This window comes from Gymnogyps californianus, chromosome 2, assembly GCF_018139145.2.
Source record: "Gymnogyps californianus isolate 813 chromosome 2, ASM1813914v2, whole genome shotgun sequence".
Lineage (NCBI taxonomy): Eukaryota > Metazoa > Chordata > Aves > Accipitriformes > Cathartidae > Gymnogyps > Gymnogyps californianus.
Genome location: NC_059472.1, coordinates 137,246,462 through 137,259,608, shown reverse-complemented (window position 1 = coordinate 137,259,608; position 13,147 = coordinate 137,246,462). Strand labels below are relative to the sequence as shown.

Below are 13,147 nucleotides of genomic sequence, written 5' to 3'. Positions count from 1 at the left end.
ACAACTGTGTAAGTACCCTTGACAAAATGATTTAGAAAGCCACATACTTTTTAAAAGGTCTGCTTTATTAAGATGGAGATGGGGTATGCTTATTCCCAGAGATTTGAAAATTATTTAAGATGAAAACCATAAGTAGCAACTTCCTTTTTTTCCCTTAGGGTTAGCCATCTGTTCCCTGAAGCAAGGTTAAAATAGTCAATTTAATGATTCAGCGGTGAGAAGGGAAAAAAAAAAAAGATAAGAAAAGAAAGAAAAAACCCCAAACTTTTGCTGCAAGTTTAACAGCCTCTTGGCTATAAATGGCATTTGACAGTTAATTGCAGAATCGTGATTTACTTTGTGTATAATGGGCCAGCAGACAAACTGCAGATGGCTACCCTACTGGGACTGCACAGGATTACCCGTGATTCAGTAAGGACAGTTCCTTTTCTGTTTGTTTCCTCTATTTGTAAAATAAAGTAGCAACAGACTTTATCCTTAAAGTTCTTTCCCTGCAGCATCATGCTTCCAGCCAGACCATATCACAGTAAATCATTGCTTCATAAGAAAGCTTGATAACAATGCATCAATGGTTAAAATGCCCAGTGAAGCCATCCCTATAATCTCCACTGAAGGAGGAACTGCAAGATCAGGATAACCCCAGTGACTTTATTATTGTTATTACTAGTCACAGTGCTATCAGAGAAGCAATTACAACTTGTCTTTTCCCTTCTGTTATCAAGATCACAAGACGAGTGGGGTTGTGGGCTGCACATCCTTATTTGGAGGGAACGTATCCTCTTCTTCTCGCCCTGCCACTTGAAGAAATGTGCCTCTGCTGAGCAGAGAATGTAAAAGTCCCAGGTGTGGAACCTGTGTTTGTTTTGACACCTTCCATGAATTAGAAACACTTTGAAAGACAGAAGCATACCAAAACCATGCCAGCTGTGGCCAAGGAAGCTGTCTTCACTTTAGAAAGAAGGTCAGTGATATGCAAGTGACAGCAGTGAATAAGTCGCTTTCAATGCCATTAATGAACTCAGCACAACGTTACACAGACGGCTGATAGCTTCTAGCAACTTGATCCTTACAAGGATTCAGATACTGACACCCAGAAATAGGGAAACTATGCTGCAGATGGGAAACACCTTTGCATTAAAACAGTTTTGCCTAATCAATCATTTTATCATTGTTCATATTTAATAACATTTCTATCTTTCATAGTCAACAGACTGTACAGCAACCACCCCTCTCTTGGCATACTCCTCTAAAAAGGAAAATAGTCCATTTGCTTCACTCTTTTGCCACAACCCCAAAATGTGCATTTAGAAATACAAATATTACAAACATCATCATGACTAACAAGCTTTTACTAACTAAAGCACGTTTATCCTTATTGTCCAAGAAAGAATGTAAAATACAGAGTGCAATTGTGGAAAACTACAGCTAACTTGTATCACCAGCACAGATTTTAAATAAATAAATACATACATACATACATACATACATCAATAAATCACACCCCCCCCCAAACACCCACAAAAAATCCCAACACACTTGAAATTAAGAACAGCAATCCAGTGATTACCTTCCATCAAACGTAATTATATGAGGGTCAGTAAATGAGTAGCAGTAGGCAGTGGGTAGATCCTTCACTGTAATCTTCAAAACAAAGCAGCACATAGTAAGCCATGTCAGATTAGGAAATAAACAGACTCAGGCACATTGTTTATCTTATGACACTAGTGTGTGTTCTAATAAATACGTTATATTATAATCAGAGTAGTTATATCAATATTAAAATGTAAAAAAATTAATTCAAATGAAAACGCAGCATTTCAATGACAATAAAACAATGGAAAATCGACCACTTCGAAATCTTGGTGTGAGTCAGCAAGTCACAACTGAAATAGAAGCTTCATTAACATCAGCCACGTTTCTGGCCTGTCTACAGAGCTTAACATGAAGATTTTCAACCTGTGTGCTTTCTGGAACATAGCCATTCCACAGGAAATTCTCACTGGATATAGGTTCGACTGCAATTCTGGTAATTCTGTCTCCATCCTGCATAAAGTCTGTCACAGCAGTGAAATAAATTACAGCTTGACTACAGATTCCGTTATTGCAGGGTTTCTGGAGAAGATCCACATGACAAGAAGAAAGAGCCAAGTTTAAACCTAACTGCTCTTTACCTGTTTTAATGAAAACACATCATTAGTGAGTTTTCCTCTAAATAAGTCACATTTTGTATACTACTGTTAATATAGATACTAACTTATTTACAAACATTTTCATAAATTAAAATAATTATGCATTTTTCTTGGGTTTGGTCATGCAAAACCCCCTCTCTACATCTTCATAGACACACCCAAGAAAATGGTTTTGAATTCTCCAGTTTGATAGACAAACGGAAATCATGACAGGCCTGCTAATGTGACATATAAAAAATGGTTGTCTGCATAGGCAAGGCTCCTCCTGGGGTTCACAGGACTTGTGCTTGAGAAAGTACTACAGAAAACGGTAATAATAGTAAAAAATGAGGACTTCATGACTGCATATACAATACTTGCAATACAACAGGTCAACAAAATTAACTGAATTATAAACTTTGCAAGTATTACGGTATTCTGGCTATTCAAGTTAAAGAATATGGCTCCGATATCCATAGCTGCCAAAAACACCTGCTAACTTCAACAAGTAATGGATTATGGACACATTCTTCCATACTTTCAGCAGCAGTATATGCAGCCTGTGAATATTTTGTTTTAACATTTTTAGAAAGTATTTTACAATGTAACAGCTTCTCCAAAGAAGGAGACCAGCAGGATTATTTAGAAAAACACATTAAACATAAAAAATGGAACAAAAAATCAGGATAATACTTACCTTCATCAACAGTATTTAATGTTAGTGAGATTTTGCAGTCACTTTCAAGCTGGCTAAACTCAGGACAAGGAATAGGAATGCTACTTTCTATTGCCAGTCTGTATTCCTTCCCGTCTTCTGATATATTGTATGTTTCTGGATGTATCTAGCACAGAAGAAATTGTACTTAAAATGCAAGCTTTTTGAGTAAACTACAGCAGTGCTTACTAACCAGCTAGGAATACAGTATAAAAAAACTAAAGAGATGGAATGGCATGGTGCATGGCCTGCTCCACTTGATCAGGCTTATTTAGATGGTCTGAAGAGCAGTGGCATACTGGGGAGAAGATGAGGACACAGCAGCAAGAGTCTTGAAGAAGTGGGAATAAGGGGCAAGGATAAGGAAAGGGCAAGAGTAAAGGCTAGCTAGAAAGGTAAGGAATTAGCAAACCACATTAACACCACAAAAATGTATTCTCTGGGTAACTTCTGGAAGCTAAAATACAAACAGTTTGTTGTATTGTCTGGGGGGAAGGGAAGGGGAAGCTACCTACAGACAACAACGTCCCAGAAGAATTTGGAAGCACCATATTTCTCCTGGGATTCCTCTCTGTAAAGTTACAACACAGATCACTATAGATGCATAATCAAAAATGCAACGAGAGATCAGTAAGAGGCCTACAACTGAGCATTGTACATTGGGTGAAATCCTGAACGCAGCCTCACAAGAAAACAAAACCAACGCATTCACGCTTTGCAGTGTGCACTACAGACTTGCACTGACATGAGATAAAACTGGGCCCTGCTCCTGCAGAAACATAAGCTCAGGCTTAACTTTACGAAGGGCAAATCCTTAAGTCAACAGGACTATTCCCAACATCTAATGATACGCAGTATGTCTTTCTGGGATTAGGGTCCCATTCCTGGCCAACAAATGGGTCCCTATAGCTATATCCACAGTAGGAATTAAAATGAGTTTGGAGCCTGGCCTCTGACCTAGTGGCATGGCACAGCTCACGTCCCAGTTTCCCTCGCTAAGCCCAGACCAGGTTGGCCTCACCCTTCCCTTACCCCCATGGCCAGCTGGGAAGAGGCCCTGGGCCTAGGCTATCCCGTGAGCCATGTGCTGGGAGAGCCTGTTGGCATAGGCCAAAATCAGGCCAGAAAAGGCAGCAGCCGTTAAACGTAACGGACAACAGCGTGCCAGGGCTCAGGTCTGAGCCGTGACCCTCCTAGTTTACAAATACAGCGTCAGAGGCGACTCTAGCTGCTGGAAATCAAGGCTTTCACTACGTGTGTGGGTTGCCGATTCAGCCTTCCTGCACCTTGAGTACATGGGGAGCATAGAAACAACTTTGACTCTTCTGCTTTTTGACAAATTTAAGTTCACTACAGCCAACAGCATGCTCTATTAATTCACAATTAATACATTTTGAGTGCCGCCTTCTAGTCAGAGGACTGACTGCTGTAGCAATACTCAGAAAGATTCCTACTATGATAAAGTAAAACATTATTTTCTTTCAAAATTACCTTAATGCCAGCAAAAAATTCCTTGCTCTCAACAGAAGAGCTTTGTATATCTGGCTTCTCCATGAAAAAAGCAGAACAGCTACAGTAGACCTGTAAGGCAAAACCAGCATAATAGAATACATTTTTGGTATGAAGTGGTCACATGAAGACAAAACCCAGCCATCATGCGTCAGTTTGATGGATTCATCATGCCCGATCTTCTGTTTGCACCAGAAGTTACCATTTGCCAGTGGTGCTGCTTAAGAAAAACACAGAAACAGACTGAGCATCCTAAGACCTTTTCTTGGCATACTCCACCAGTGGTGCAGAGACTTCTTGAACTAAAGGTCGCATACAAACCATCACCTAAGTGTCCACGGATTTAACAAATCCCTTCTGGAACATTTCTGCACCCCATGACATCTTATGGAAATGCATTCTATACTTTATTATCTGTTATTTACTTCTTTTTGTCCGTTTCACATTTTTTGCATTTTAATTTTGTTGAGTGCCCATTAGATCTTAGATTATCCAAAACAACCATCCCCTCCTCCTCCTCTTCTTACTATACTTTTTTCCAGGTGTTATGGGCCTGGATAATCTTTTTCAAGCTGAAAAATTTACTGTGATTTCCCTCCACTGAACCAGTTCCATGCTACTAGACACTGTGGGTTTGCTTTAGTTTTGTATTTTTTCTTTGTTTATTTTGCTGTATCCCTTTTGAGATGTATTGACCACACATGCAATATTTCAGATCCTGAGAAAACCAAGGATTCATAGCAGCAGCAGGTAGTTTATGACTGCGCCTTTCCTTTTGACTGTCACTGAGCTAACACTCTCAGGCAACTATTCACAAAGTCCCGAAAGGATTTTTGAGGATTAGCAATTGCTATTGTTGTCCATAAGCCATCCAAGCAGCCTGGCTTTGGCTTGAACACACATGCACATGCACACCAGCCACGTGCTTTTTTATTTTTTATTTTGGCCAGGAAAAATTAACCTGTATTTTGGTATATACAGGTAGAAAGCTTATTGATTTTCCAATGCTTAAGCTTCTCAAAGTTACCATGAGGGCCTAGGTCTTGATTCTGCTACCACGGAAGGTAATGCAGGTACTCCCACCGCTTTTGATGGCAGAGATTAAACCATTTAAATCCAATCCTAGAGACAAAACCATCAAGCAGCAGCTCATTATTGATTCAGAAAAAAGAAATCTATCATCTAATGAATCAACAAAACAGCTTCTCACCATCTCTGGCTCTTAGAGCCTCTCACTTAGATGCAGTTGCATCCAAAAATCCTCTTAATTTACAGTATCAAACAAAATCACAGTAGAGGGCGAAGAAGATGCAACCTGAATAAACATTTATCTTCTGGAGGCACGCTATACTGTACTGAGACAGACAGTCTCAAAACCTTAACGGCACTGATAATTACTGATATATTCTGTGGTATTTCCACATTCATATGGGCACTGTTGGTGTAAACAACAACCAGAGGCAGTATGCTTCTGCCAAGAGAAATTATACAGCAAGGTGCTGGAACTCTGTCTCTAACAACTGTTAGTGTCTACTGAGCCACATTTACAAAGATACAGAGATTATAATTATGTTTTAACATACTATGTCTCCAAGTCTGACGTTTATCCCATCTAGTTCTAGAAGTGAGAACGTCTGAACTGCTGTTTCATGTTTCAGTTCTTCTTTGATACCTTCAGGAGAAAGTCTTGACCAAGTTACAATGAATCCAACTGAGCTGTTTGCAAAAGGAACGCCAAAGGTACACCTCAGGTAAATGCTGCCTTTGATCAACTCTGCTACAACTTCAGGAATGGCTGGTAGTGGTGGTGACACAGATGGAGACGATGAAGGAGCCAGGTTACCTAGCCAAACAGAAGCGTGGTTTGTGCTTTTTATTCTGTGCAAAAACAGTATCAGATGAAATGACATTGACATATATTTTGCCAATTAATACACTAATAATATTTATCTTTTTTCATATGTGGATATATCACATAATTGCTTAGAAAATCAGAGAAAATGTGTATGTTCCTTTTATTAATTATTAAAAGGAGAAAAAAAATCTTTATCAGCCTTTGATTATATTCTAGCCAATAGGAAGGTGCTGAAGAGGGGGGAAAAAAAAAAAACCAAAAACAAGGGAATAAAATACAATTAATTATTTTACCAGACAGGAGAGAGAAACATGCAAAGGAATTTGCCTGACAAAAATATTTTCTCTACTTATAAAGAAAGAGGAGAAAAAAAGGAAAAAAGAAAAAAAAAGGGGGCTATTTAAAAAGGAAAAGCATAAGCAACAGTATGATTTGTAGATTCATCTTATATTTGACTCCCAAAGAATCAAAGTAATCTGTAAATCAGCATTATTAAAATTACTTTTTAACATTTTGGTACTTATTCTGAACAGTATGCTGAGAAAGTACTTTTGTAATCCAAGGTCTGAAATTACCTCCAAACTGCTCATTTTGCAACAGACCGAGCAATACTGTTGATAACATGAACGTGTTTTTATTCAAGACAGAATATGACTAAATGTTGACATTATTGGGTCACAGATGCACAGAAAATCTTGAAAATCAAACCAAAATACTCACTGCTACAGACTCCTTGAATTTCCATTCCCTCAGGGTCACAGGTGTGTGGCTTTGCATCTGAAACAACTATAAATTGTGCTTAAATTGTATATTCACATGCATACAGAGTATGTACACCAATGCTTTTAAATTATTGCCCTTTGTTAAAAATACACCAAATATCACAAGACGCTAATTGACATGTAAATTAGCAGAACAGAAGCAATCTTGTAATCCGATCCATATACAATTATGGTAGCGGCCAGTACAAAGCCTTGTGTTGGACATCACAAGTAAATTGGCTACACCTAGGAGGAAGGGTACAGAACATTCTACCACGTCTACATCTTTTACTTTGTTAGTGAATAAAAAGGAATTAAACTATTCTCTTGAATATATATTTTGTCTCCCCAAAATCCACATCTGAATGCTTATTCATTAACTGTAACCCTGGACAGCCAAATTCAGTGCAGACCTGCTTTGAAAAAAATCATCTTTCCTACAGGGGCCTAAGAAAAAGTGCTTGTGCACAGCTATTGTTTGGTACTTTGAATATTATAAAAAAAAGGTGGAACTTTGATTAAACATGAAAATACCAGTGCATTTGTAACAGGAGTAGAAAGAGGTTAGTCACTCCACTCAAACAAAGTCAAAAGGGCAGCAGCAACACTGAAAATCAAAAAAGCATGAAGAGCAGATTTTGATGTTCCACACTTTAGTGATATGTTTGAATTCCTTAGCATGCAGAGGATAGACTGTTTGAAAATTTGTATCAAGTGTTTACAGCTATCAAGTGTTAAAGAGAAAACACAGTACACAGGATAACCTAGGTAGAAAAAGCAGCACAAGAGTACAATGCACTTTGCATGAAAACATCATCTTAAAAGAGGGCTTTTAAACTCAAAATGTGTTTCAGATTTACAGTATTCAGCAGAGCCAAACCAGAATTATGTTTCTTGCCTACTTTGTTTTGAGGGAGTAAAAATTTGCTAGCTCACTGCCTATGATTTTTATATCTTCTTTCCTCTTCATGAGCCATCATCCAAAGTAAATGCAAAGTCCTATAGTGCAGGAGCTCTTCAGTGCTTCAGTCACTTGCATGCTGAAATGTCCCATTTCTGGCATTTTTTTTCTGTCAATAAACCCTTGGAGAATGCCTTAACAATTGGACCTAAAGGTACAATGATGGGCCAATAAAGCACCAGAAAACCCACTGATAGTTTTGCTATTAAGGTTTTGAAAGCAGTTAGTAATAGAGAATATGACTTAGAGCAATAGAGTATATGAGGCATAAAAATATTGCTAGTATTTTCACAATGGTGTGTTATATGAGCTAATAAGAATTTCCTACTACACTAATTTATCACTATTTCACAGTATTTATAACTGTAAGGATTTAACCATGCCTTCCTTAAGTTATCTAAAACATCTTGCATGTATAATGAAATACTGAAGTTTTGAGCTGTGAACACCAACACACTTTTGCAGCACAAGGGTTCAAGACAATGCGAGACATTGCAAAAGGACTCCAGTTCTTTCTCGTAGTACTAATAAAGTGTGTATCAGTAGAGCATTTCCGTGTGGAATTTTCTTCTAGCAACAACGTGTATACTCTCCAGAAAGATGATAAAAGAGTTACAGTAAGAAAAATACTCCTAACGATGCTAAACAGTAATTGATATAAATACAGTTTGGTCAAGTTCTTAAACAAAATTTACTCTTACACATAATTCTAAGCATATTCAGTAATGGGTATTTGCAGAGTATGAGTGCCATTGTAGGTACTCTGAATTTTGACTTCTAGATGTGTCTTATATCCCCACCTCATTATATGGAAAATTTCAATTCTTAAGTTTCTGGGCTTTGAACAATACTTGAGTGCTAAATGTAAGTTAAAAAAGGGTGGTGTGAACCCACCTTACCATACCAAATCATTTTTCTATCGTGTCAGTATTAAAAGTAAGGATTGCAAGAAATTTTAGCATGTATAACTATTTCCAGACATTTCCGCTGAGCCAAATATCAGAGAAACACACGTACTCATAAACACACACACTTAGTTGAGTTAGAGCATGCATTTTCTCACCTTCTGCACAATACCCCATGCATCCTTGGGTTGGCTGCAGTAAGTAAACAAAGAAATCTCCGCAGTTCCTCACACTGACAGGGATTCGGAAAAGACAGCAGTCTTTTGAAGTGCTGAAGAAAAACTGCCATGTAGCACAAGCTGTTAACTGTTTGATCTCACCGGGTCGAGGCATGGATTCTGACTCCCTCAGAGACAACCAGACAGGGGCTTGAGTACCACAGTGATTCATCTTCAGCACCAGAGAAAAACATCAGAAAATGGTTAATGCTATATCAAACTGTTGCTGTGCTTTAATGAGGTACCCATGTATTCAATTAATTTCCTGCATGAGCTTTTAGCAAAGTTTAGACAGTATAATTGAGGGCTGGCTTACTTTCCTCCTCAAGGTTGAATACAAACACACACAAAAGAGAGTTAAGTCCTTCTTTGTGTCTAATGAATTTGTGTTTCTAAAGCCAGGCTATAATTTAGTGCCTGAAGAACTTAACCGGGAGCCACACCTGAGTGTTTTGCCCAAAAAAGCTAACAGTTGTGTTACGGCTTAGTGAGTTACTCTACACCCATTAACCTACAGTAACTGACTGTGTGAATGCCATCAGAGCACAGCAAATACAGGGTAGAACATACATACACTGAATATCAACTAAAGGTGCTAAAGCTGACATGTTTTATCTGCCCTTTGCCATGGACTGAAGGCTCAGCTAACCTCCTGGATTTCTTCTAAGAGATGTGGCCAGCTGATGCAAGGTTACTGACTTGCAGCCCTAGCCAAAAATGCAAGACACCTGATAAACCCTGTCTGTCTTTCAGTTCCCTATCTTTAGAAACATATATGCTTGTAGCACCCCCTGTAACAACCACAGTGACTTTTGTAGCAACCCTAAATCCTTTGGTGTTTACAAAGCAGGGGGCTTCACAAGGTCTGTGGTTCAGATGCTGATTCAACAGGTGATTTAAGAGGGCTGTTGTTCCCTCTCTAGCAAACAAAAGCCTTGTTCAGTGCTTTTCCTCAGGGAGTGAGGAGTGTGCTGTGGAATAGTCTCCTTCACCCCTCACCACTGTGGCTATGTGAGGTCTTCAGGTCCAGGAAGCTGCCATGCAGGTCACAACTTAACAGTAGTACCAATGACGGTAACCGAAGCGTAAGTCTGATTTAGCAGACACCAGAGTTTACCAGTGGAATACAGAAAAATGAATCCTGAGAAAAGGAGACAAAGAAGGAATCTGGTTCATGGGTTACCAGAACGAGTTAAAGATCACCTCCTGTCTTTCATGTGCTGCAGAAAGCAAACTGAAGAGAAACACCTAGAAGGACACAGTGTGTTAAAGCCAGCATTTGGAAAACAATTACACGAAAACTATAAATCCGAAATTGTGAGATTTTGAGAACCTCTTCTCCTTCATACATTGCCTCAAGTATTCCTTTCTTTGACCTGATAGTGAAACAAGGTCTTAGATCATCTTGTCTTTAGACCTCTTGGTCTAAAGACTACTGCAGACTCATTGAGCAACTACTCATCTCAAAAGTACACTTTTCTTTCTTAATCTAGAATATCTGAGCCCACCATCAATCCATCAGACAGACAGAATTAATGAGAAGTAGACAGAAATGGGATAGATTGTTTAACAGAGTCTGAATCTTTGACAAGGATTAAATATAGCTATAATAAAAGTTCTCCTAAAGGGAAAGAAAGGTCAAAACTTCCCAAACAAGACATCCATTTTAGTTTGGTTTCAATGTTTTGACTTTGAGATTTCAAAATAGATGTCTTGTTTTTGTCAACAGATGCAAAGAAGCAGATGTCAATGCATAAATTTCGTTTGCTGAATAAGTTTTGAATCAATCTCTTTCCAACTGCAATTATCTGGACTCCTCTGTATTAGGATGGTAGCCTATTTTTACTAAGCATTGAGAACTTTGGTCAGATTTCTAAAACTTTCCTAGATGATCTGAGCGGTTATCTTGCTAGTCTAACCTCTGTTCTCAAAAACACATTCCTGGTTTATCATGCTGGTTCTTTGCATAAAAGTATCCATTTTGAGAAAATACAACTAGTTAATTAATTTGTTTGTACTAAATCTGACTGAAAGAAAGTCTTTCGGGAATCATACTTTTTGCTAGTTTTTTGCAATATAAAAGCCTGGATAACAGTAGCCTCTGCAACACAGCCCTCAGAGTCCTTGAGTCAGCTGCACATTAAAGGTATTTCAGCAGCCTTACACTGCTGTAAAGATTTAATAAAAAATTAAATAAATAAATAAATTAAAAAAAATAAGAGGGGCTGCTATAAACTCAATTTAATTTTATTAGTATGTTTTAACTGTTTTGTATTCTTTTAAAAGTGTTTCGTTGTCGGGCTTTTCTTTTTTTTTTTTTTTTAAGAGACTGTGACCAGGCAATTTCAATTCATTAGAAAAATCACATGTAAAATATTCTAATGACATTTCTATTTTTTTTTAAACAAGGAAGTGTTTTAAAATAGGAAACTACAAAGATATATCTCCTTAGAATATAACAATTACAGAGATGTTGGTACACTCCAAAATAAAGCATTGCAAGTCTAAAGTATTAAATATTTCAAGTAATTCTTGAGTCTTAGGGGACTTGCAGATGACAAGGCAACTAATCTTCAGTTAGCTCTGTTAGTTCAAGTCATTTTAGGAGTAATCTCTTCTCTCTGACATGATTACTTTAAAAGCTCCACAATTACTGGATTCATGTGGCTGCAAGTCTTTATACCGCTTTCACATGGCCGCCTTAACGGACTGACCATCACATAGTTGCAGCTTTACAACATGACATCCCTGCTACACTGCCACTGAGAAAATCTTCTTTAGCGGTGACTACAAATGATAGTTTCTGAGTGCTCTAAAAGGGATGTAATTTATCATCCTCTGCTATTGCCCATTCAGTGTAAAATTTTCAGCGCTTAAGACTTAATTGTCCAGTTAACACATTTTAATATACTCAAGTATTTAAAGAGAATAGGTACCCTGTATTCCTCCACATCAGTCTCCATAACCGTATTCTTTTTTTATATCCATCCTACTGAAAAATTCTTAAGAAAAAAAATGTATTTCTCATAATCAAATGAGTTGTAACAATACCTCCACGCACTTGGTCGGCATCTCAGCAGGCTTATCAAAAATCATAAAGCGATACCATCCTGGTGTTAGGGAATGGTCACATATTAAATCCTGAATAGCTGATTGCTGGAGGTGAGATGAATCAAAATCAACGCTTCGGTAAGGGCTCTGCAGGATCTGATGTCCACCAGGAGAGCATTCAAGAACTGTGGAGCAAGAGTATTTCGAGTATCAAGATGGAATGCCTAACAAGTACGTTAGAAAAGATGTTAAGTATTTTTAACGGGAAAATATGGATATATCGCAGTATGATGCAAAGCTACTTTTACTGAAAAACATATTGAAGTCTTAGTAACAACAACAAATAGGTATGTTAGCACTCTAAAATTTAATAGAATTCATCATGTGGTAACTTTCCCTTCTTTAAGTGGACAATAAATGCAAATTAATAACCACACTAGGCATTTACCCTAGATGTAAAAACAGTGGAAAGGAATATGTTTATACTTTCTCTCTGGATTTTGACTTTCTAGTTCCACTGATGTTTATGAAACCTAACAACCTGAATAAAAATGGGGTGTCAGATATATGAGAGGATCAAAATCTTACCTCAAGAGGAGTAAGGATTATCCAAAGGTCTTTTGTAAATAGGCTACCACTTTACAGGGTTCCTGTGCACGAAATGAAGAATTCCCTCAAATGGATGAGAAGTCGTTGCATACAGTTTGCATGTATACATGCAGATCATAGCAAAAGTGTGTATGAAAATGGGTAGATACTTAGTTATACATTTTAAGTCAATTTGCATGGCTGACATGCTAAATTTTAATAAAGTAAATACAACTGACAAACATGTTTTTGGACATCTAAGTGACGTTGTGGAAAAAAATCTCAAAATTGCTGATAGGTAAAATGAAAGATCAGAATCTGAAGAAGTCTTTACAACAGTTTTTTTTTTTTTAAATGCAGACTCATTCAGAAGTAAAGCAGAATGGCAGAATTTCTGAGTCTGATCTGGTAGCTGA

At 37.7% G+C, this 13,147-nt stretch overlaps 1 protein-coding gene across 1 annotated transcript in view; it reads right to left on the bottom strand.

Moving 5' to 3' along the window:
- VWDE (von Willebrand factor D and EGF domains) overlaps window positions 1-12,317 on the bottom strand; it is a 35,555-nt gene extending 23,238 nt beyond the window's left edge. Inside the window, exons 1-8 of the mRNA XM_050891846.1 lie at window positions 12,144-12,317; window positions 9,033-9,264; window positions 6,968-7,033; window positions 5,976-6,235; window positions 4,375-4,464; window positions 2,866-3,010; window positions 1,957-2,171; window positions 1,568-1,641 (exon numbers count right to left, since the gene is read on the bottom strand). Of these exons, the coding sequence (XP_050747803.1) occupies window positions 1,568-1,641; window positions 1,957-2,171; window positions 2,866-3,010; window positions 4,375-4,464; window positions 5,976-6,235; window positions 6,968-7,033; window positions 9,033-9,264; window positions 12,144-12,188 (1,127 nt within the window). The 5' untranslated portion in view covers window positions 12,189-12,317. The remainder of the gene's footprint in view (window positions 1-1,567; window positions 1,642-1,956; window positions 2,172-2,865; window positions 3,011-4,374; window positions 4,465-5,975; window positions 6,236-6,967; window positions 7,034-9,032; window positions 9,265-12,143) is intronic.
- Window positions 12,318-13,147: the final 830 nt, after the last annotated feature.